The 23714-nt window shown below is 39.9% G+C and overlaps 3 protein-coding genes across 3 annotated transcripts; all 3 read left to right on the top strand.

The window, feature by feature from the left end:
• Nucleotides 1-1019: 1019 nt before the first annotated feature.
• Nucleotides 1020-2974, top strand: opa3 (outer mitochondrial membrane lipid metabolism regulator OPA3). The gene is made up of 2 exons (XM_041994357.1): nt 1020-1204; nt 2012-2974. Exons 1-2 carry the CDS (start codon nt 1063-1065, stop codon nt 2338-2340), a joined length of 471 nt encoding a protein of 156 aa, XP_041850291.1. The 5' UTR covers nt 1020-1062; the 3' UTR covers nt 2341-2974.
• Nucleotides 2975-4132: 1158 nt separating this feature from the next.
• On the top strand, nt 4133-23099 carry hnrnpul1 (heterogeneous nuclear ribonucleoprotein U-like 1). Its single transcript, XM_041994345.1, has 16 exons — nt 4133-4214; nt 4719-4988; nt 5450-5713; nt 5920-6133; nt 6283-6356; nt 11788-11927; nt 12015-12114; nt 12194-12306; nt 12388-12654; nt 12787-12909; nt 13797-13925; nt 17855-18023; nt 18804-19067; nt 20915-21063; nt 21170-21373; nt 22229-23099. Exons 2-16 carry the CDS (start codon nt 4760-4762, stop codon nt 22343-22345), a joined length of 2556 nt encoding a protein of 851 aa, XP_041850279.1. The 5' UTR covers nt 4133-4214; nt 4719-4759; the 3' UTR covers nt 22346-23099.
• On the top strand, nt 9237-11426 carry LOC121645717. The gene is made up of 2 exons (XM_041994350.1): nt 9237-10720; nt 10911-11426. Exons 1-2 carry the CDS (start codon nt 9314-9316, stop codon nt 11331-11333), a joined length of 1830 nt encoding a protein of 609 aa, XP_041850284.1. The 5' UTR covers nt 9237-9313; the 3' UTR covers nt 11334-11426.
• Nucleotides 23100-23714: the final 615 nt, after the last annotated feature.

The raw sequence follows: 23714 nt of genomic DNA, 5'->3' as shown, positions 1-23714 counted from the left end.
TTCATTTGACCCGGGGGGGAAATACATTGTACTAGTAGGGTTAAAAAAAAAACAACAAAAAACACCCAAACAAAAATAATAATTAATTAATTTGAGTAATTTTAATTATGAGGGACAGATCAGGACTGCAGGCAGGTGTAATGTGTATAGAATGTGGTTCGTTATTATCTTGTAGATGTTGCATTTTAACAGAATTTTCACAGAAGTGGAAATTAGCTTTTCCAATAACACTAATGCAAGCTATACCATCACAGAACAGGGGCAGGTCTAGAAAATTATTGATATGGGGAACCACACAAGGGCACAGACCAGGAAGAGGGTGGCAGATAAATGAGTCCTTTGTCCAAAACAAAGTCGTGTAGATTTAAGGAAATAATGTACTTTTTAAAAGCAAAAAGCCCATCTTTTTTTCCTTCTTCTTCTTAAACAGTTTTGTACTAAGAATAAATCTGCATAATATTCCTTTAACCACAGCTGCACAAACACTTGTGCTTTTTTGAGGTGAAAACCCCTGCTGTGGTTTTTTTGTGGTAAATATTTTTTTTTATTTGATTTCCTAATCTTCGGCTGCTAACAGTCATATTTTAGGGGGTGGCCCGTTTGCCCCTCAGACCACCCTTCTGGCCCAATTCTTGCCACAGAACCGGGCTTGGATGCTCCTTTTGCTTTAGGTTCGTACTGACTGCAATGAAATGAGTTCAAATAAAACGAAGAATACTTGCAAGTGAAACAGAAGTGAAGTACTTGTAATTAAATATGTTTTTAAAAGGCTAGCAACATGTCTGTTCCTACAGAAGATGGAGTTAATAAGAACATAAATGTTTATGGTCTCATTCATATTGTTTTTTTTTTTTTTTAATCAGTCAGTTATCTAAAAACAGAAAAACAAATCAATGATAATAAAAATCGTACATAGATTTTTCTTATTATTTGACCTTAATACGTTCTATGGGAGGAATCTGAAGGCGTGCGTGGATTGGTAATTAAATCTGTCAATCATTAAACGCCATCGCGTAACCTTTACGTACTCCGCCTCGATTCTGGTGGAGTGTTTCCGTCAAGATGGTTGTTGGTGCCTTCCCTATCGCCAAGCTCCTCTATCTCGGAGTAAGGCAGATGAGCAAACCTGTGGCGAACAGGATAAAAGCTGGAGCCCGTAGAAGCGAGTTCTTTAAAAACTACATCTGTCTACCGCCGGCACAGCGTAAGTAGCTAAGCTAACAGCCGCTTATTGCTAAGAGTTCACATTCCGATTTACCCCGACGTTTGATACAGTTGCAACAGCCAATGACATTGAACCTTACAGAACGGTTTGTCCAATCATGTTTCTAAGTCTTTCAGCTATACCAATAGCAGCCACTAAGTCTTGAACAGGGCGGGTCTGGTCTGTCATTGAACAGACTTTGATGTGAGGACATGGCAATACTTTTCTAACCTCTAAATACACACACACACATACATATGGATTTAAATAAACAGAATATGTCTGTTTATAATCTTTTGATACACATGAGATATTTCCCTGTTTAGTTATTCAAGACGTTGCCTTAACGACAAGTAAATCTAATTGGAAATCATGTAAACTATATACAGAGTGGTCAACTGTATGAGAAGGCACCTTTGTGACAGAGGCCATGACAAATTATCATTAACAATTTTGAAAATGATTACTAAAAATACACATTTTGCAGTTCCTAAGCTGGCCTTGGAATTAAAATGTAAACAGTTAAGGTGAAGATTATTGTTGTTGTAATTCAAAGAAATCTCAGATTAACAGGGTGTATAACAGGAAAACATGAACATGGACAGTCAAATAAACTGAACTCCTTGGCTAGTAAAAACTTGGCATTTGAAATTATTCAGAATGTAGATAGTGGGGCAGTCACACAGAAATTTAATGCATCCCTGGCAATTTATATGTCCCCACATTCAGTCTGCACAGGGGTTTACACCTGCTTAGATTATCTGATATAAAAGCCTAACTGGGATACCCTTGTGTTTATCTTCACAGTTTATCACTGGATTGAGATGAGAACAAAGATGCGCATCATGGGCTTTCGAGGCTCCACCATTAAGCCATTGAACGAGGAGACGGCTGCAGAGCTTGGTGCAGAGTTGCTGGGAGAAGCAATTATCTTCTTCATTGGTGGTGGATGCATGGTGTTGGAGTACAGCCGGCAAGCTGCTAACGCTCGCCGTAAGGAGGAGGAGCTGAACGAGACCATGATTAGTCTGCAGACTCAAATAGCAGAATTAACGCTAACGACAGAGACGCTAGATGCTCAGCTGAGAGAGGTCAACAGGCTTCTGCTTTCATTTCCTGCTCCCACCAAAATATGACTGAATAAGTTCTGTTTTATGCAGCTTTGCATATTGTTGACCTGTGTGTGAAGAATTAAAAGTGCACCAACAAACTATTGTCATATGTACGGCCTGATTACTACCTTGCTTCACATGTTATCCTCTGCCATTAAGTTGGGTGGAGTAGGTAGAGTTCAGTGCACTGTGATTCGAGTGCTATAATTTGCTCATGTTTTGAGCAATTAGTTGTAAAATGGGACTGCTATGATATTCATAGTAAATTTCTATGGTTGACATTGCATTTTATTATTGTACATAAAAATGTTCAGAACCAGACAGTGGTTACCTTAAAGCTAATATAATTTTGTGACAGCTCCAGTATATTATTTTATCTTTTCAATGCAGTGATCTTGATGGAGACTTATCATTTGAGAAATGTTTATTTTCCTGATTTATTGGCTTAAGTAGCTTATTGACTATTGATAATACAGTTCACCTGCTTTAAAAAACACTATCAAACAAACCAAGTAATAAATCATATGAATGCTTTATTTCTAAGAGTACCCCTACAACTTCATGTACATTTCATAATGTGTTTGCAGGTTCATGTAAATTGTTTGTAATGAAAACTGGAAAAAGGATGGTGTGAAATAAAATGGTATGCTGTCTGTTATTCTGTGTCACGTTATGTACCCTGATGTTTACTCTATAAAAGCAGCATTTCCCAGCAAATACGGACAACTTTGGGGTTTCCAAGTGCAAAAGAAATAAAAACATATCTATTTTCTGTCATGAAATCTTCTTAAAATACAAAGAATAGACACAACGTGCTACTTAATGTTCACATGAAATTCCAAAACTTTAAATATACCAAACAGAACTATTAAAAACACAACCCAAATAAATTACAATTTTATCTGTTATAATAAACATGTTTAAAAATTAAAACAATTTATGGTTTGACCTCCCTTTATATCTCTTTCAAAGTGTTGGAGTTAAATTTCTCATGAAATATGGTTTTGACTCCTTAAAACTGCTTTTTAAATTGTTAGTGATATAAAAACTGCTTTTCCAACACTGCATTGACGAGTACAATTTCACTGACGTTAAGTGTAACAACCAAATTTTAGATTAAAAATGAACAATAAATATGTTACTACTTGTATTTAAAAAAATTATTACAGATGTTTTCACTTCAAAACTCCATCTTTCATTTTTAACCTGAAAATAAAGTTTATTTCAAAATAATAAATAATATTTACGCATGTGTGTTTTGGATATGGGTTAACTTACTCGCAATGATTTTGCATTTTCTCAAAAAGATATGTATTTTCTAAAGTTGCTGCACTGTTTAAATTTCTTTTTGAAAAAGGTTTATTTATTATTCATTTTAAAAATTTAGTGCCTGTATTCAATTGCAATGAGGTTAGATTTGATTGGTTTGAATGAGCTTTTGAGCAATGATATTTAATTAAGTGGAAATTTGATTTTTTTTTTTTTTTTACCTGCACAAGAGTAGATTTTCAAAGGTTTCTTTAAGTATTCTGGCATTTCTGAGTCCGTTATGATCTTTGGAAAAAAAAACTTAAGTTTTCAGATATAATAGCAAGGATTCATATATTATTAATTCAATTTTCCCATATTTCTATCTATCTATCTATCTATCTATCTATCTATCTATCTATCTATCTATCTATCTATCTATCTATCTATCTAGTCACGTTTAACATTATTTATTTATAACTATTGAAATCGTTTTAAAAATAAAGGGTCGCGGTATGCGTAGTAAATGACGCATGCGCAAGTATATTTTGTTAACTTCCGGTTTTAGGTTTGGTCACCGACGCGAGGGGGCGGTAGTGGTTCTTTCAGACTTCTACCACGACTTACCCGCGCAACTCGCGTAAAAGGAGGTAGGCCTCACTAATATTTTTAATCGTATGCTATTATGTTATTGCTTCATGACTCTCTAATAAACTAAGTGTAATGTGCATTAACTGCAGACACTGCATTGAAAAGTAGAGTGGCAAGGCTGATGTGCATATTCTCTGAGTTGAAGTCATTGTTTCTGCATCGGTTGTCGATACATGAGCTAATGCTAGGCTAAGAAGGTTACTGCCATTAGCCGCACAGAGACAGCTTTTGGAGACTGAAAAGCAACCATTTGATATTTTAGTTGTAGTTTTGTTTTGCAGCCGTATTTATTGTAAGAGTCTGTTTTGAATTTAGTGCCGTGTGGCTACTAGACTCATACAGCTGTTAACTAACGATGAAATATCTGCAGCGAAGCTAGCCCGGTTTAAGTTACGTATCCTGTTTGGCTGAAGGACCGCGCAAAGCACAGCGGTTTGAAATGCACATTCGTTGTTGTAAGCTATGCTGAGCCAATTGTCTGTCCTTCTGTTTTGTTGTTAAAGAAAGTAAACAAACACCAAACTAGCAAACAGTCAGAAACATCATGAGTGTGGACGTGAAGAAACTGAAAGTAAACGAATTAAAGGATGAGCTCCAGCGCCGAGGCCTGGACACCAGAGGCCTGAAGGCGGACCTGGTGGAGAGGCTGAAAGCCGCTCTGGAGGCTGAAGCTCTGGACGATCCTTCAGGACAAGAAGAGGCAGGGGAGCAGGACGAATACAGCGAGGACTTTCAAGAAAACGAGGATGGAGAGGATGCTCCCGAACAACCAGGTAAAGTACTAAACAGAGGAACTTATTCTTTATGTCTAAAATTGTAATGCATTACTTTTGATGTTGCACCAAAACTTTGGGTCACACAGCCCCAGTAATACCTGTATATGTCTTTAAGATAAGTTATAATACCTCGACTCGGACTAATCTGATTTTTATTAGCTTTGTTATATAGTGTTAATACTTGGTTATGCTGCCTATATAGATAAATACCATGTTATAAGATGAATAGTAATAGACTAGTAGATTAGTTTGAACAATTCTGTAATTTCTCAATAAAATCTTCCAAGGAAATTGAAGACAATTTGTAAATATTATCATTTATGTTCCCCAGTTTCTCTGATTAATAATTAATGGCAAATATGTTTTTTTTTTTTTTAGCAATCCCTTAAGGATTGTTGTATACTTTCAAAACAAGAGAGTGTAAATGAAAAGTTTTGAATCTCATTTTTAATGTGCAGAGGCAGCAGAGGACTATGGTGATGAGGAAGAAGATGATGGTGAAGGTAATGCTCCTCAAGAGGAAGATGAGGGCCGAGATTCAGGCGGTTATTATGAGGAAGAGGAGGCAGAAAATGAGCCCGATGGAAATCAACAAACATCAGACTCGGGACATGGCATGCCTGACTTCACTGCAGATGAGGATATTGAAGAATCAAACACGGAGTCTGAGGAGGCGGCAAAGCTAGAAGTGAAGCAGGAGGAAAACATCAAGACAGTGCAAGGTAATTTCCATGAATTCCTAAATTTGATTGGTTCGGAAAGAGATTTTGCCTGCTGTAGCCAAAGAATTAAAGAGATTGTATGTTGATGCAATCACAGTTATTATACTAATAAGTACATGTGGTTTAACATCGTTCACAGCATTGTGATATGTGCAAAATCTGCTTGGACTTAGTCTGAACCTATACATATTCATTCATCAATTTAGAAATCAAAGTGGAAGTCAAAACCGAACAAGACGCTGAGGCTGTTGAGGACAGAAGCCAAGAGACTCAGGATGCAGACCAGCAGCGTGGGCAAGATGCTGCAGGCCAGGCCGAGCAAGTCAAAATGGAAGGCGACAGGGGTGGAAACTACAGCCGCAAGAGACCATATGAGGAGAACAGGGGTTACGGCTACTACGAGCATCGTGAGGAGAAAAGGTAGCCCGATCCATCTCTGTGATTTACATAGCACACACTCTGAATGAACACAACCACTGGTAGCTTCAGAAGAGAATTAAAGGCTGTTAACTTATCGGCCAAAGTGGCCGTGAGGGTTGTTAACTTGATGCTCTGATGTTGTTGCACAGGTCTCGAACTCCACAGCCTCCTGCTGAAGATGAGGAAGAGAACATCGATGACACTCTTGTTACAATTGATACATGTAAGTTGACCTTTTTTTTCATGTTTAACAAAAACCTACTGACTTGGGTTTCAATTATTGTATTTATTATTAAATTAGTGGGTATTTTGACCCACTTTCACATCATTAATGATGCAAACAGAACATCTGGATGGATTCTTGTTTACCCTTTTTTTCTATAATGAAGTAATTTTATTTCAAAACAACATACGAAATTACATAATTTTCCTCTGCCCCCTTTAAAATGTACAAGAGCCATCCATACGAAACTAACCAAGTTCACTGAGTGAACTTTAGATCCTTAACATCTGTCCTCAAATATATCCTTTAGGACTTTCATCTGTCTTTATATACTTTATTCACAAAAAGTTGGGGATATTCATCTTCCAGGTGAAATTTATTAAATATGTAAAAAGTTCTAACAATCTAAAATGTAAAAGTAGAAGTACGCAGTGGTAATTTGTTAATCTCAAAGAATTTCTTATAATAAAAGCTGCCAGCAGCGGTGGATATGCCACAACATAGTGTCAGTGTCTCAGTAGCTTGTCATGTGTCAGGTGTCACCTTGGTCTGGTGTCAAAAGTGAACAGAATGATGAAGAGGACTGTTTTAGATACAAGCTGCCGTTGGACCAGAACATTTGCTTCTCCATTCATAGTTCAGACACGACATTATTATTGTTATTATTTATTTATTTCAGTTAATCATCTTGTTTGAAAACAGCATGTTCTGCAGTAAGGACTTAAACATTGAACATGTGCATTCAAAAGTTTAGAGAAGTCAAATTTTATATATATATATATATATATATATATATATATAAAACAGAGTCCGAATGTAATATTCGCCATACACAAAATGGGAGTAAATTTTTCGTTTGGCGAGTAAATCTCTGAGGGCTATCCGCCAAATGGCGAGTAAATGTTTGTACCAAATTAGTCATGTTTTTCGGTCTTCCTTTTGGTGGATTTCTTCTTTATGTTCCTCTGCTGTCTGCATGTATGAACGACGGCCCGGTTTCGCTCGCTTCCCACGTACCGGCTGTAGGCAGTAACACACCTGCGCGCGCCGACTGTAGGCGGTAACACACCTGCGTGCGCCGACTGTAGGCGGTAACACACCTGCGCGCGCCGCGCTGTCAGCAGAGCAGCACTCTGTTGGACATGATGTTAGCCTGTTAGCTTAGCTTAGCTGTTTACAACCTGAAGGGTGACGACAGCTGCATAACGGGCGGGACGTGACTCTGCGAGACTACGAACGGCTGTCAACCGATTAACTTATCAATATAATAATAAGGATACTTATTATTATTGTATTGATCAGTTATTAAGTTCATTATTATTATAAATAAGCTTTTATGATTGTTAAGCTATTTAAATTCAGTATTACTGATTTTTTGTGAATCAGATCAAGAAGCTTAATTTATTTTTTATTAATTTTTGTTCAGTTTATTTTTTAAACAATAAAATAAACAGCAAAAATCAGGGAGTATGATCCCACCAAGGCTGTAATGCTGTGGCACAAGGACTGTTAGGACCAGGAGGCCAGACTTCACGGACTGTGTGGAAACACGAAGAGTAGAGAGGGAGGAGTCAGATCAGGTTTTACTTAATGAATTCAGACATTAACACTTTATCAAATAAAACCATTTTTCTTTAAAAATGTTTAATGTTGCTGTGTCACCCACTTTCAGTTTGGATACAACACAACATAGTATTATAGGAAATAGCATGTATGTGTGTATGTGTGTGTAAAATATTTAATAATTTGGCCAGTAAAAAAGGTGAGTCAAAAAGTTACACCATATATATATATATATATATATATATATATATATATATATATATATATATATATATATATATATACACACAGCTATAATATCCACCCTGCAACTCTGGAGCTGCACGTGTCTCTGGACCTTCCACAATGCCTCTAAATACGTGGCTAAAATATTTTTTTTAGATCTATCTTTCTTGTCATTAGGTTGGAAACCATGGACTTTTTTTCCCTTTCTTTTACATAATTTTCCACAAATATCTACATTCCTTAGCAGAAAGTCTGTCTATCCTCATTTTTTTTAATAAAGGTTTTATGTTTTTCTTTATTTTAAAACCTTAAAAATGGAAATAAAAATGTGGTTCTTCAAAAATAACAAACATCCTATGGTGGCTCTTCATTAAAAAAATATATTAACTTGCCTTTTTGAAAAGTCTCGTAACATTTGCGCCTCTAAAGTAGTTTTATTTTGCTGGCTGAGGGGAAAAATGGCTCTTTGGATTGGAAAGGTTGCAGACCCCTGAACTAACCACATAAACAGGTTTAGCAGCAATTTTCAGATAAAATATTTCTATATATATATTTATAAAATCAAAAATCTATGAGAAAAAAATTTTGACTGTCTTGACAAAATAAATTCACAGTTTTTCCCCTGAAGCCGTTTTTGGCCACATTGAAAATCATTAACACCACTAATTTTCATTCTGTTACCTTTGCAGTACAGAAATGTAAAATCATGTTAAACCCTCTATCATTCATAAAAAAAGGAGAGAAAAAAATCTGATGTTTTCCCATATTTGCAGGGAGGAATTGTGGGATATAATTGCCTTTAGAGCTGATAGGATATAATAGTCTGTATGCTAGGGGAATAAATTATTTTAGCATAAACTGTTGTGTTTAACGGACGTCAGAGTCCAGTGTTTGTGCATTGAAAAGTTAGTGTTTGTGTTTCTGTGGATTTGTATATTTAGCCAAAAAATCGTTGTAATAAATGCAAGAAAACTCCATGCTGTTGGATTTAAAACATAGGTACAAAAGAGAGGTGATCTGTAAAATCAGTTAATCTCACTCATTTAATTTATTCCAACCATCAAGAATTTAAACGAAGCAGTTGGGCTCCTCAGTTTGTTTGTGCAGGTACGGCTGCTGATAGTTAGACTTCCACGCAGGGCCAGAATTGTACATTTCTGTGTTCAAACATGAAGCAACATTTCCAGCCACTTTTAAACCTGGAGCAAGCCAAAGACCTGGTCTTTGCCTCTGTCACAGTTCCCCGGAGCGACTGCCCTGTGGAGCACCCAGACCGGACTACCAGCCCCACTCAACCCGGCCTTTCCAGAACTCCTACGACCTCTCAAAGCCCAGACCACACCGCCACCCGTTCCCCCGCCTCAAGCTTCACAACCTCAGTCTCCTCTCCAGAAGAGGACAACCTCTCCAATCCAGAATGGGAGGACCCCCAGCAGGCTGAGTGCAGCTCCGCCTCTGACCACAGCGCCTCCGGGTCAGAGGCCCCCAATGATACAGCAACGAGTAGAAACGAATGGCTGTCGAAGAGTGGAATGATTTCCTGGGCACCAACCGAAGCCGAGACCCTCCCATACACCCCGTCTCGTTGCCTTGCCGAGGGGCCAACAGATTATGCCCGCCGACGCATCCACGATATCCAATCCTGCTTGGAGTTATTTGTGACAGAGGAGATACTCCAGCTGGTGTTGGGTTACACAAATCTTGACGGACAGCGTACTGATGGTGAAGGCTGGGAAGATATCAGCATGATGGAGTTGAAAGCCTTCATCGGCCTGTTGATTTTGGTTGGGGTGTACCGGTCTCGAGACGAGACCACAAGAAGCCTGTGGGCAGAAGGCACGGGAAGAGCCATCTTCAAGGCCACCATGAGCCAAAAAAAATTTGGAAAAATAGCTGCAATGCTCCGCTTCGATGACCAGCTGCATAGACCCAGACGGATGATTGACACCCGGCTGGCTGCGATTTGGCCAGTGTGGGAGAGTTGGGCCCCACGGCTCCAGATGGTGTACAACCCTGGAGTTGAAGTCTGTGTGGACGAGCAGCTGGTGCCGTTCAGGGGTCGCTGCCCCTTTGTCCAGTACTTCCCCCACAGTTCGGACCGCTATGGCATTAAGGTGTGGACTGCCTATGACGCCAAGACCTCATATACCTGGAAGATGTCCGTGTGCACATGGAAGCAGAACGAAGCCATCTCGCAGTTAAACCAGGGGAAAACAGTTTTGTTGGATCTGGCGGAGGGACTGGGGGGTCACACTGTGATGTGTGACAGTTTCTTCACATCGTGCGAACTTGGGGAAGAACTCCTGAAGAGGAAGATTGCCATGGTGGGAATGATGAAGAAAAACAACCCTGAGCTGCCCCGGGCGCTGCTGGAGGTCAGGCAGCGGGCCATCCTCTCCGCCGTCTTCGCTTTCACCAAAACCCACACGGCGGTGTCCTACATCCCCAACCGAGGAAAAAACGTCATCTTGTTGAGCACCAAACACCGTGAGCCTGCCGTCAGCACCAGACGCCTCCAAAAGCCCTTAATGGTCACTGAGTACAACAACAGCAAGGGCAGAGTCAAGCTTGACAAGGTAGGCTTTTATTATTACTTATATTTAAACTTATTCACACTTTATTTACATTATTATTAAAGAAGCCGAGCTTCCAGGGGGAAGGCTGGAATATTCTGGTTGCCAATTTTTTTGTGTTGCAAAGACTTAATGGTATTATTTGTTATAATGAAAAATGTGTAATCATTTGTTTGATATTTCTCTCCATCAGGTTTTTGGTGCCTACAGCTGCAGGCAGAAGACCCACAGGTGGACGCAAAGACTGTTCTACCACATCCTGGATGTTTCAGCATACAACGCATTTATCCTGTGGATGTGTTTGGATCCAGGGTGGAAAGCAGGAATCACCAACAAGCGACGCTTGTTTTTGGAGGAGCTAGGGAAGGCCATGGTGACCCCCCTGATGCAGCAGCGGCAACGGCTCCCCCGAAACCCCACCGCCATCGCTGTAGTGAATGCAGCACGGGCAAGGTACCCTGAGGACAGCGCCCCAATCACATCATCCGGGCGTAGGCGGCAGTGCCATACCTGTAGAAAGATGGTCTCAAACGTTTGCTGCAGATGTGGACATTTCGTTTGCAAAGCTCACTTGGAGGTGACCTGCTTCACCTGCTCCAGTGGAGACTTGGACTGAATGTCAACGGTTTAGCATGTTCATGTTGCTGCTGTATTGTATGTTTTCTATCATTTGTATTTACATGGTTCATAGTTTAAAAAATAAATAACATCATTGGAATTAAATATCTGATTTATGTTTGATATTTTTATGAAGGATTTTATATTTTTAGCATCCATTGTAAGGATGCAGGAGGAAAGGTGATTTATTTATTTATTTATTTTTTTACTTTTGCAATGTTTTTGGGTTTCCTTGGTGCTTAGTCATTTTCTTACAGGTGTGTTATCACCACCTAGTGGACTGAAGGGTCCACAGCCGCCTCTGTAGATGCATAGATCTATTTGAAAATGATCAGAGATAAGCATTTATAAATTGAATTAGTAAATATATTTTCATTTATAAGTACTTTTGTAAAAACCTCTGAATGCTAGATGAAATTTGAACCTTTTCTCATCTTTTGCTATCTTTACAGACAACTGCGATCTCCACTTCAAAGTGTCCCGGGATCGGTACAGTGGATATCCTCTGACCATAGAAGGCTTTGCTTACCTGTGGGCCGGAGCACGAGCCTCTCATGGTGTCACCCGGGGTCGAGTGTGTTACGAAATGAAGGTAATTTTCACATGATAAATCTTTTTTTTCTTGCATGCGCCCTGTTCTGTGATGCTCTTTGACCATAAACGACCCTCCTTCCTTCAGATCAATGAGGAAATTCCTGTAAAACACCTGCCCAGCAGTGAGCCTGATCCCCACGTGGTCAGAATCGGATGGTCTATCAACCACTCCAGCACTCAGCTTGGTGAGGGCACATAGACGTCAGACAAGTCCTCTTTGTAACGGCTCAGGCTAAATGGGAAACATATTATTTTGTGTGTTAGGTGAGGAGCCTTTTTCCTTTGGATATGGAGGAACGGGAAAGAAATCTTCTGACTGCAAGTTTGCAGACTACGGTGAGAAGTTTGGTGAGAATGACGTCATCGGCTGCTACATTGTAAGTAACTATCACAGTTAACCTGCTTTTAAAAGCCAAGAATAGTCAGATTTTTAACCTGTTGGATGGCTGTAACTGTAGGACTTTGAGAGCGACAATGAGGTGCAGATGGGCTACTCCAAGAACGGAGTGCACATGGGTGTTGCTTTCCGGACCACCAAGGAAGAATTGGCAGGACGTGCCCTGTTCCCTCATGTGTTAGTGAAGAATTGCGCAGTTGAGTTCAACTTTGGGCAGAAACGAGAGCCTTACTTCCCCCCACAAGAGGGATACACCTTCATCCACAATCTTGACATGGAGGACAAGATCAGGGGCACGAAGGGACCTGCAAGCAAATCTGAATGTGAGGTAGGGTGGAAATTTCTTACCAACAAAAAGGTTATGATGGTAAAATTAATGTATAGGGCTGTAAAACACTTCTTCAACCAGATGTGTAATTGAATAAATATTAATCTAAAATGAATTGTTTTATTGATTCAGATTCTGATGATGGTGGGTCTGCCTGCCTGTGGAAAGACTACATGGGCCATAAAGCATGCAGAGTGTAATCCTGAGAAAAAGTACAACATCCTGGGCACGAACGCCATAATGGACAAGATGAAGGTTTGTTTTGTCCTTTTTAACCCTTAAAAGCCGAGTGCCATCGCTTATATCGTCATCTGTGTCTCAGGAACAGTAGTGTGTAGCTCTGTGGGGCGAGTTGTGATGGATAGTTTACCCTTCAGGCGATCTAAAGAGGTTTGTTAGTCATTTATATCCCATCCAGGAGGTTTACAATCCAGCCACAAAATGTCATTTTTTTCAGAGACTCTGGTAAATCCACAATGATCCATGATAACAGCATTATTTATCACATTTTCATTTTTTTACTATCACTACTATGTTGCTAAGAGACCTCTATTTAGACCTGGACATGATGATGAAGCCACTTCCTGTCAGACTTTCCACCAATCAGAGAGCTTAGATTGACGATAATGTCCAATAAGGAGCAGCCAAAAAGTGAGCAGAAAGTTCTCTGTGACTGAACAGAAGAAAAATAAAGCTCCTCTATGGCTGGAATAAAGCCAAGAAGAAATTTCTGTTGCTCGGTGGCGCCACAAAGCAGCTGAGCTGGAGTTGGTTTAGTGAGGATAGCAGGTAAATACCTGGAAATGAGGAAAATATTTTTTCTCCTGAAAACCAAGACTTGAGAGAATGTTGTGCAGATGAGAAAAGGCTTGGTCACTGTTGATCTGTGTGTTATTTCTACAAAGTTCTGTTAGTAATAATATTTTCTTGTCCTGGTCGGCCTTTGTGCTGCTAAATCTGTTGATAGATTCATTTTACATCATTTTAGCCTCATAATTTGACAGCTGAGAAAAAATGTCTGGATAGTGACCGAGGTTAAAGGGTTGAGCTTCATTACTGCAAGGCTTGGAGTTTTAAGGGTTAAATGTCCACCCCAAACATCTGTATGGCATAACCGAGTCACATGACTGTTACCTGTGCAGGTGATGGGTCTGCGGCGCCAGAAGAACTACGCCGGGCGCTGGGATGTTCTGATTCAACAGGCCACCCAGTGTCTGAACAGACTGATCGAGATCGCCGCCCGCAAGAGACGCAACTACATCCTGGATCAGGTACTGCCCCTCAGCCTACTCTGCTCTCATTCTCACCACAGTCAGTCAATGTGCCCTGATGATCGCTTTCTCTCTAATGGATTATTTATTTATCTTTCAGGCGGTCTCTGTGTATTATAGAGTAGAAGAAGCATTGATCACCCTCTTGTCACTTGCTTGTCATATGCATTGTAAAAGAAATTGATTAATGGCTCTCATAAGTGACAGAGTATGTCATGTTTTCATCCTTCAGTATATTTGCACTTGCTATTTCTTGTCATAATACAGTATTGTTTGTCTTGTGAATTTCAACAATGTACAAGTAAACCATGACTATGTAAAGATGTTGAGAAACAAGTAAGCTCTGACTGGTGAGTAAGAAAAACACCTTCTGTTGCTAATTTAATAAGACAGAGTTGATGGCTTTTTAAAAGCTATTTGAAGTGAGATACTTGGAACTTTTGAGTGTGTTTTTTAATTAATTGATCCTGAAGGTAAGTAGTGACTAACTGCTTCTAGATTTTCAGATCCTTGCGTTGAGAAAATGAAAAAGGTAGGTGGGTCTGGTGGCTCTGGCTTTTCACTGGACTCTGTGAGTATGAGGAGGTAGGTTATATCTGTCTGTTGTTGTCTGGACTGGGACTTGAGTTCGTTTGAAGATGAGGTAAGTTGAGGTAAGTGGGGGGACCCATCAGAGTAGAGAAGTTTTTATTTAGCATGCTTTTAAGATTTTTTTAAACTACTAATTACAAAAATTGCTAATCAAATTGAGAAGCAAATGGTTGATATGTAGATGCTAATGGCCATTAAATATCTTAAAGTAATACGAAGTTGAACTTTTAAGCTTCAGAAGTTAAATTTTTACCTTTTATTTTAGTTTTGTATTCAGTTTAAATATTTATGACAATGTTCACCTTAAGATGGCGTCATGTCACAGTATTATGATTTATAAGTCATTCATACAGCATTTTTCTACCACATCGTACAGTTTATTTTATTAACTGCATGTCTTGTTGCTACATAACAGTAAAGAGCTAACAGAGAAAACGGTGGAATAATGCATCTCATTCTGGAAAATAGTCGCCATTTTGGTTGACATGAATCATGCATGCTGCTGCTTTTGTAAGCAAGTGGAGAACAAATGTGTAAATAAATAAAAAATATCCGACACTCATGATCCATCAGACTAATAATAATTAGCCTGCTTTGACTCTTCAGTCTCATACGTGTAACCTGCACACGGGTTTAATAAACGGGATCTCAGCAGCCTTAAAATCAGCTCTGCTGAATCATGTATTTGTCAGCTGTGTACCTGTTAGTGTGGATATGACACGTCTGATAATGACTAAATCATTTAAACATCATGTGACAGCCAGATGCAGCTGAGAAGTCACGTTGCATCTCCAAACTTCATCCCAAACCAGTTTTCCATAAATGCTGTGGAAAATAAACTCAGGACAGAAATGAATTAAACTTTTTAAATGTCCTGATGAAACCGTTTCATTCAGTGGAGTCGCTCTAAATTTTAAATGTCATGGCTCAGCTAATCTCAGACCAAAGCACTTTATTAAACGGTAAACAAAGGAAAAGACAAAGTCCAAGCGAGGAAGGCAGGACTGGGCTCAACCTCACATAGTCAGAGTTAATGGCCTGAACAAAGAGTGACTGCAGCAGCCGGGTTTTAAGCTGGAAAGTCCGATGAGGGGACGGGGGCCGAGTGTTTTTTAACCCTGTTAGGTGTAGCTGCAGGCAGAGAGGGAGGAGAAGCCGAGCGAGACCAGGAAGTGTGAGTGAAGCCAGGGAGGCAGGGCATGACATTAACGACATTATGTTAAACCTACAAAGATTATTGGATCCATTTTAAGCTGTAATACGACTCAGAAATAACAGCAATGACAGTAGATTGAGCTTGTTCAGTGGACGCGTTCTCGTGGTGGACGTGGCATCGCAGCAGCAGAAATACTCCAGCTGCTCCCGGCTGGACCTCCAGGGTTTCTATCTGCACCTCCCTGAGAGATGCATAAACTACTACTTTTGCCTGATTTTCAGCTGTTGGTGTGTTTTCTGATGCGCGCTCCGACAGTTTGTGCTCACCTGTCTGCGCATGTGGCATTAGGGTGGACATGCCGTCATGTAAATCAGATCCATAACAGACTTTTTAATACAGGAACACAGTATAAACCTGTTCTAGAGGAAAGGAAACCTTTTGCCCCCCTCAGTGTAATATTCCAGTAGAAGTTGAGCTGACCCCATCAGCACGTGGCTCGAGTCATGAAGTTAATGCTTATGTTAAAAATTAATCCAGCATGCTCTATTTATTTTATCGTGCTGATTAAACTACTAGTTGTATTTGCTGCTGCTGTTTACAGGTGAAACCATCTCGTACTACGTTAGTACTGAAAGTTAAAACCACGTCATAAGAGACTAGAACCAGTTTGTTAATGAAAAGTCTGAGTCTCAACCCCAGAGCAGCTAAAATGTCTTACTTTTATTTAACAGCTAATGATAATGACACAATCATTGATTGGTTGGTTTAGAAGTCGCTGTTTGCTGTTGAGTTAAAACAGAGGTGTCAAACATATGGCTCAAGGGCTAAAACTGGCCCAGCAGAGGGTCTAATCTGGCCTGCATGATGAATTTGGTACTTGTGAAAATGACATTAAAGACATTAGCAGCTATGTTATTTATTTATTTTAATACAAGTTAACTTTAATTTCCCAATTTGTCCATTGATGGTTGTATTTTTATGCTTAAATGTAAAACAGTAACAGTGCAGGGAGAAAATCTGTGTTTTTATAGATATCAGCGTCTATAAGGAGGCGAGTTAGGGTCACTACACAGGCGTGGAAATATATTTTCATGTAAAATAATTTCTAGATTAGAAGGTATTCTAATCATAATGTGAAATACTGTATTTTCTTTGTTAAAGACCTCTATGATTAAATGTTTTGTATCCTTTTAGATCCCTTGTAATGAACACCGAAATAATAAAATGAAGCAAAACATTGTAGAAATTATACTTTGTTTTCTCAAGAAATTTCTGGTTCATGTTTTCTAAAAGAGTAGTTAATTCAATGCTAAAACAAAGCCATAAACTGGAAGTTTTTGTCATTTATAGGTTATTATGCTACTATTTTTCTGGTCTGGCCCACTTCAGATCACATTGTAAGTGGTCCCTGAACTAAAATGAGTTTGACACCTCTGGTTTAAAGCTTTGTGGTTCGTGTATTTGGTAGCAGCAGTAAAGTCATCGTTTGAACTCTGTCACATGGCATGATGAGCTTTTTAATCCCAAGCCTGTTTACAGGAACGATTTCTGATCTCTAAATCCACATTTTGACTTGTGTTTTTACGCTTTTAATGGTTCTGAAAGGACTTAAATAATGTTACTGTGTCAGTATTTTGGATATTGTGCAGTAGATCGATGGAGCTTTGAAGTTTTCAGCAGAAATAGTTGGATGTGCGTCCCCGCTGCGAATCAAGCTGCATCAGGAGGGATTACCTCTAACTGTACCAGCAGATATTTGTGACTTCGTTTTGTACCATATATTCCTGCATTGCTCTTAAAAGCATCCAATAATTTTGAAAAACATGTTTTAGTATACAGTACATATCGCTGCTTGAAGATCACGTCAGAACAACTGCTTTAATATCAGCTTTTATTGATTGAATGGAACTTTGTTCATCTACGTAGTCAGGTTTGATAGTTGTGGGGTCCCTCCATTTTTAATTAACATTATCAGCAGACAGTGGGTACCTGAACGCACCAGCTGTGAGGTAAGTCTGTGGAGTGACGAGAGGCCACTAGTACCTGAAAAAACATAGACTGACATCCAAGCCAAACGTCTCTCACTTGATTATTGCAGGGTTCCAGCTTCCTTCCAGTGGAAAGCCATTACAAGTAAACAATAACAAACAAGCTTCTACTTCTTTCTTGTCACCATTGCTAGACAAATGTATATGGATCAGCAAGGAGACGAAAAATGCGTCCTTTTGAAGGTTTTCAACGCAAGGCTATTGTAATTTGTCCCACGGACGAGGATTTTAAAGAACGAACATTAAAGCAAACCAATGAGCAGGGGAAGGATGTGCCCGATCATGCTGTTTTAGAAATGAAAGGTAGGAATGCTGTGGAAACAACAAATAAAAACATCAGATCTACTTTTTTACTTTTTCTATGTGTTGTCTCTAAAATCAAACTTGGAAGATGTCCCCCCCCCCCCCCCCCCCCCCACCCCTCCCCCTCTTCCCCTTCATAGCCTTTTGGCCAGATATCAGACCTGGGCATTTTTTTATTTTCCAAACAGTACACACAGATTTGATTTTTATTTTTACCCCCTTTATCTGCCACTTGCCATCGAGCTTCTGAAGCGCTGCAAACTGAGACTCGGGCCTTGTTCGGGTCATGTAATAGCAGAGTTAATGTGACACAATTGGCTGCCGGGAGACGGTCGTTTCTAAACGGGGAGCTTTGCAAACGGGCGCATGCTTGCTGGGAGTTAACCTGTAGCAGCGTTACATGATCAGTCCTCGGTTTGCAGTGCTGTTTCTTTTTTTTATTTATTTTTTTAGTTGTCCTTTTTATCCCCCTCCCACTTCTACTGAAGACCCCTCCCTGTCCTATGTCTGCTTAAACAAATGTTTCCTCCATGTTTCCCTGGAGGTGATGTTTGTTCCCTTTACCTTGTCATCTGCCTTCATTTTCTGCTCTTTCTCTGATTTGATCTGCCCATGTATCGTAGTAATTATTTTTCATTTTGTCTTCCGGTGGTGTGGCTTCTCTGGTCTTCACTACAACCCCCTTCTCCACCCCTCTCTTTCTCTGTGCCTCTCCACCTGTCTCTGTCTGGATGGGCTGTTTCTGTCCTCCTGCTGTGGTCATCTCTGTCACGCTACAAGCCAACTTCACTCTCCCGGAGCCTTGTGAATTCCTGGAAGCGGTGACCTACGTTGAGCTGCAGAGCGATGAGGCTGAAAAGCTGCTGAAGCAGTACAACGAGGAAGGCCGTAAGGCTGCCCCACCCCCTGAGAAACGCTTTGACAACAGGCAGGGCGGGTTCCGCGGCCGCGGCAGTGGAAACTTCCAGCGGTATGACAACCGGGATGGATCCCGCGGTAGTTACCAGAACCGCAGCGGAGACGGAGGAAGTGGATACAGAGGAGGTGAGATGCTCTTGGATTTACCCTGGTCATGTCCAACGATAGAGCAGGTTATAGAAGATGTTTTCTTGCTCCATCAAACTACTACTTTATGTTTATAGCTGAACTTCATCTTCGTAAGCTGCTCTCTTTGAATAAATAATAAAAAAGAAACATGCAGGTTGGGGATTCACAAGGCTGAAAAAGGCAGAATATGGACAGAAATTAGACATTTCAACACCTTAACAACAAAATAAAAATTCATCAAACCTTCCTCCTGGTTCACATAGACTGATGGTGGCAGTTGTCTCCACATTTTATCTGACCGGTGGCTTCATGCGCCTGAAATCTGAATCCTGTCCCTGCTGCCCACCCTGGAGGCTGGAATTCAAAGCATCCCTTCAGCCAGATTTTTGCTAAGACTCCTTTAATGTGAGATGTCCTGATTCTGTATGAACTGCTGCACATTCCTGCATTCCCCAGTAACAGACGTGCTTCAGACCTCTAGTCCGTAACTCTTCATGTGTGTCGGCATCCTCAGCATGTCAGAGTCTAGCTAATGGTAGCTGGATTATAATAACAATATAAAACAATAGCTTGGTCACCTCTGGTGGTGATCAAGGCGTGACCTTTGTCACATCATGGTGCTTCGCTCACCTGTTTTAATCCATCACAGCGACAGATGGATTAAAACGGCTTTTTGTTGATGTCTTTTGTGCAGGGCAACAATTAGAATTTTTAACGGCTATTAATTGTGTTTTTCTGCAGTTAATCATATTGTTATGCATAAAATTCACTAATGAATTTAAAAGTACTGCATTGGAAATGTGTATTATTGCAAATTGAAAGTTCAGTACCTTGTGGTTTACATACACTTATACAATTATATTTCTTGTCATTCTCAACTTAAACATTAACGTGATAAAATCAAATATTTGACAAAGAAGGGTTAACATATCAGAATTTCAAAGCTGTGAAGCAGAGGGAACGCTGTCTGATGGTGAATTTCAGCCATCAGGTGTGTTTACCTGCTGGAACAGACAAAAAGCTGGAAACCTTCAAATACAAAAGAAACCTGTAAAAGAAATAAATTTAAGGTTTTCTGTAGTTCAGTGGCTCAAAAACTTTTTCTGCTGGGTCTCATTTTCCTCGACAACGCCAGTGTCAAAACTCACATTTTTTACCACGATACTTCAATGATGCTTACGAAGAAAATGCACCACGAAATAATAATAAGTTGTCGTGAGTTGATTGGCTGCTGCTTCATCAGTCATAGTTAAGGCCACATCAGTGGCAGAGGGACGTATTACTCTGCTACAGTGTGAGGCCTTGTCGTCCGGGTAACGCTGTTTGCTGGTCTACAGGAGGCGAGTTCAGGACTAGATGCTGCTTTAGTAAAATGACTTGGCTGTTCATGACAGTTGAGCAGTTTATTTCTGAGGTAATCAGATTAGGCGGGTTGTAACTGTCTGGTAATGACTCATAAAAATATTCTGAGACAGACTCGTTGTGGTCTGTCTTCATTACCCACCACTGTACTGGTGAAGCTCAGGGTGAGACGTGGCTCGTTGTTTTGGTTGTTGCAATGTCTGTTCATCATCGTTTGACAATATAAGACCCATCTTATGTTGGAAAATGTGAGTTAGACGTGGTTTGTTGGGGTGTTGGTACAAAGAAGCAGACATGAGGTTGTTGGTTAAGGTGTCTGTGTGTGGTTCTGTATTTTATTCAGAATGATGCTCTGCTCTCTGGTGGTTTGTTGTTCTTCTTCTTTGCTTTTTCTTGAGTCCTCATTAAACAAACAAAATAAGAAGGTAATCATGCTAAAAAACAACTTGGATTTCAGCGCCGTCTCCATTATGATTTTCTAGGCTACAACCGTGGCAGCTACAACCAGAACAGGTGGGGCAACAGCTATCGTGATGGAGGCTCTGATTCACGTGGTGGATATAACCGCAGCCAGTCGTCAGGGGGAAGCTACAATCGCCCAGCTCCTTACAACAAGGGAGGATACAACCAGGTACTGGCCTGACCTTTGAAGATTTACAAATGTTAGACCAGATTTAAAAACCTGGAAACACGTTGAACATTACTGCTTTTTGTCCCCCCCCCCCCTTCATCACCAGGGCTACAGCCAGAGCTACAGTCAGGGATACAATCAGGGCAGCTACAACCAGAATTACTATGGCAACTACAGTCAGTATCCAGGATACAGCCAAAGCTACAGCCAAACACCTGCCACTGCACAGACGTACAACCATCACCAGCAACAGCCAGCGCAGCAGCAGCAGCCGCAGCAGCAGCAGACCTACAACCAGCAATATCAGCAGGTGATGTCTGCACCTTCCTCCCTGCTTTACACGAGTGTGTGTGTGTGTGTGGCCGACTTAGAGAAGCAGGATGAGAGGATCAAAAGTTTAAACACAAACAATAGGAGATGTTTTACAGACCGTCAGCCGAAACTGATGAATAAAGTTTCAGATTCAGTCTTAAAACAGGACAGAAATCAGATCATAACACATGTGATTCCCATGTTTAGAAATACAGAGCCAGTATAGCATCTAATCTAAGATGGAACCATTTATACACACTTTATATTCTTTAATAAAAAAAGGCGTTATACTGATAAAGTAGTCTGAGAATATTAAGGTAAATAAAAACTTTCTGATTAGGTCTGAGGCTGATTAAAGGTTTCAAGCTTTAAAGGTGGCAAAATAATGCATAAAAATGAATGTTATAGTTTATTTACATATACAAGTCTATAAAAACAGACGTTCCACTCTGCACTTCATAATTTATATTTCCGTTTCCTGTTTAAATAGACAAAAAGGGTCTGAAGATGTTTTATTTATTTATTTTTATTTAAATAATTAAAAAGTGAGCAAAAACTCTAGTTTTATTTAGATTAAGTTTGTAGGTGAAAAAAATTTCTATGATTTCTAAACACTTAAAAATAATGCATCAAAATCAGTCTTATAATGTATTTCCATACAAGTCTCTCAAATCATTCAGTGGATTTTTTATTTTTATTTTATTCATATAATTTTATGAAATTTTCTCAGCAGAGACCTGTTTGGGTCCAGACCCGGTCTGTCCAGTCCAGACCCTAAAAACCTGGTCTACATTCATAAAATCAACAAAAAGCAAACATTTTCTAACTGCTGGACTTTTTTCTCCTCTTTCAGTACGCCCAGCAGTGGCAGCAGTACTACCAGAACCAGAACCAGTGGAACCAGTATTACAGCCAGTACGGCCAGTACCCTGGACAGGGCAGCCAAGGCTCGTCTTCTGGTTCTCAGTAGCTCTGGTTTGCATCTGCAATTGCATCTGCCGGTCCCTCCCCTCCTCCCCGACACCGCTGACCTCTGCAGCAAGTTGATTTTTGTACAGTCCCACACTAAGTCGCCCACCTTCCCATTCTGTCCAGTTTGACCCAGTAGCCTTCATCCCTCACCAACGTGCGCATAACCTGTAAACAATTTGATGTCTTCTGATTCTTTTCGCTGAGTCTTAACTTTAAGCATCGACGTGCGGTGGTAGACGATAGCTCGTGTAATGAATGTTAATGATCATGCATCTGAAGTGGGCGTGTGACAGATCTCAGAGCTTATTGTATATTTTTAGGATGCACAGTGTGAAAAACGACTGGAAACGAGCAGCAAAGCCAGAGTCATTTTTGCTTGCTTTGAGAAGCTTAACAGAGAACAAAAACTGCATGCTTTTTACCCTCATGACCCGCTCCACTGTCTTGCTCTTTACTTTTCAGTTACCGAGTGAGCACATTTTATTTACCATTATGGGACGTTTTTTTATAGGTGATGAAACTGTAGTATTTAATCGTCTTTGATTAAGATTTTTTTTGCAATTCTTGTCCAGTAGTTCAATGTGCAGGATTGTTTCTTTAGTTTTCATCCCTTTGTGATTGTTCACTGAAAAATTAGATAAACCCTGTTGTGTCCAACCCGTGTTTTTCTATCTTTGAATGAAAACCTGATTTTGACCAGTTATGCAAGCTGTCTTGTCTTTATACAATAAACACAGTTGTATACACCTGTAGATGGTCCAAAAGTTTTTCTTCTGCGGTTGAATGAAGTCAAGCACAACACACAGCTTGTGGTTCATCTTTCTGTATTTTTCTTTTTCTTTTCAATAAAATTGAACTGTACAGAGAAGAAAGCTGAAAGTGGCAAATCTTGGAGTCTATGTGCTGCAGTGCAGTCCTGTTGAACCAGGAAAGGAGAAATGATGTCCAAAATGTCATCAGGGCAGGAAAAAAACATTTTGTTTGCTAGTTGCATTCCTATTAGTCCAAAACCAAACTGATCTGGAAGAAATCAACATTGTTTGGTGGATTATTTCTCCACTTAAATAAAACTAGTTTTATGCATCATTGAAAAGCCTGATAGTCACTTTACGATGAGGTACAACTTGTAAGGATCATATTTGTGGGGAATGAGCAGCATAGCTAAATCTCTAGGTAGTGCCTCCAAAAATTGTTCCAAAATCCCGAAATATTCGGTTGATCTTAATTTGAGTTTTAAGAGCTGACAGCCAGATGTGTCAGTCACAGATGTTTGGCCTGAATAATGACAGTGTTCACATTTAATGACAAATTGGTTTAAAAACATTCTTAACCTGATTATTGTTGCGAAAAATAAGTGCAGTTTCAAC

This window comes from Melanotaenia boesemani, chromosome 9 (assembly GCF_017639745.1).
Source record: "Melanotaenia boesemani isolate fMelBoe1 chromosome 9, fMelBoe1.pri, whole genome shotgun sequence".
Lineage (NCBI taxonomy): Eukaryota > Metazoa > Chordata > Actinopteri > Atheriniformes > Melanotaeniidae > Melanotaenia > Melanotaenia boesemani.
This window is presented reverse-complemented; position numbering and strand designations above follow the sequence as displayed.

Excerpts from the sequence above, each read along its gene's own strand:
- LOC121645717 (XM_041994350.1), top strand. The coding sequence starts at position 9,314 with ATGAAGCAACATTTCCAGCCACTTTTAAACCTGGAGCAAGCCAAAGAC. Across the intron at positions 10,721-10,910 it reads GCAGAGTCAAGCTTGACAAG|GTTTTTGGTGCCTACAGCTG; the intron begins GTAGGCTTTTAT and ends TCTCTCCATCAG.
- hnrnpul1 (XM_041994345.1), top strand. The coding sequence starts at position 4,760 with ATGAGTGTGGACGTGAAGAAACTGAAAGTAAACGAATTAAAGGATGAG. Across the intron at positions 13,926-17,854 it reads GCAACTACATCCTGGATCAG|ACAAATGTATATGGATCAGC; the intron begins GTACTGCCCCTC and ends CACCATTGCTAG. Across the intron at positions 18,024-18,803 it reads TGCTGTTTTAGAAATGAAAG|CCAACTTCACTCTCCCGGAG; the intron begins GTAGGAATGCTG and ends TCACGCTACAAG.
- opa3 (XM_041994357.1), top strand. The coding sequence starts at position 1,063 with ATGGTTGTTGGTGCCTTCCCTATCGCCAAGCTCCTCTATCTCGGAGTA. Across the intron at positions 1,205-2,011 it reads CTGTCTACCGCCGGCACAGC|TTTATCACTGGATTGAGATG; the intron begins GTAAGTAGCTAA and ends TTATCTTCACAG.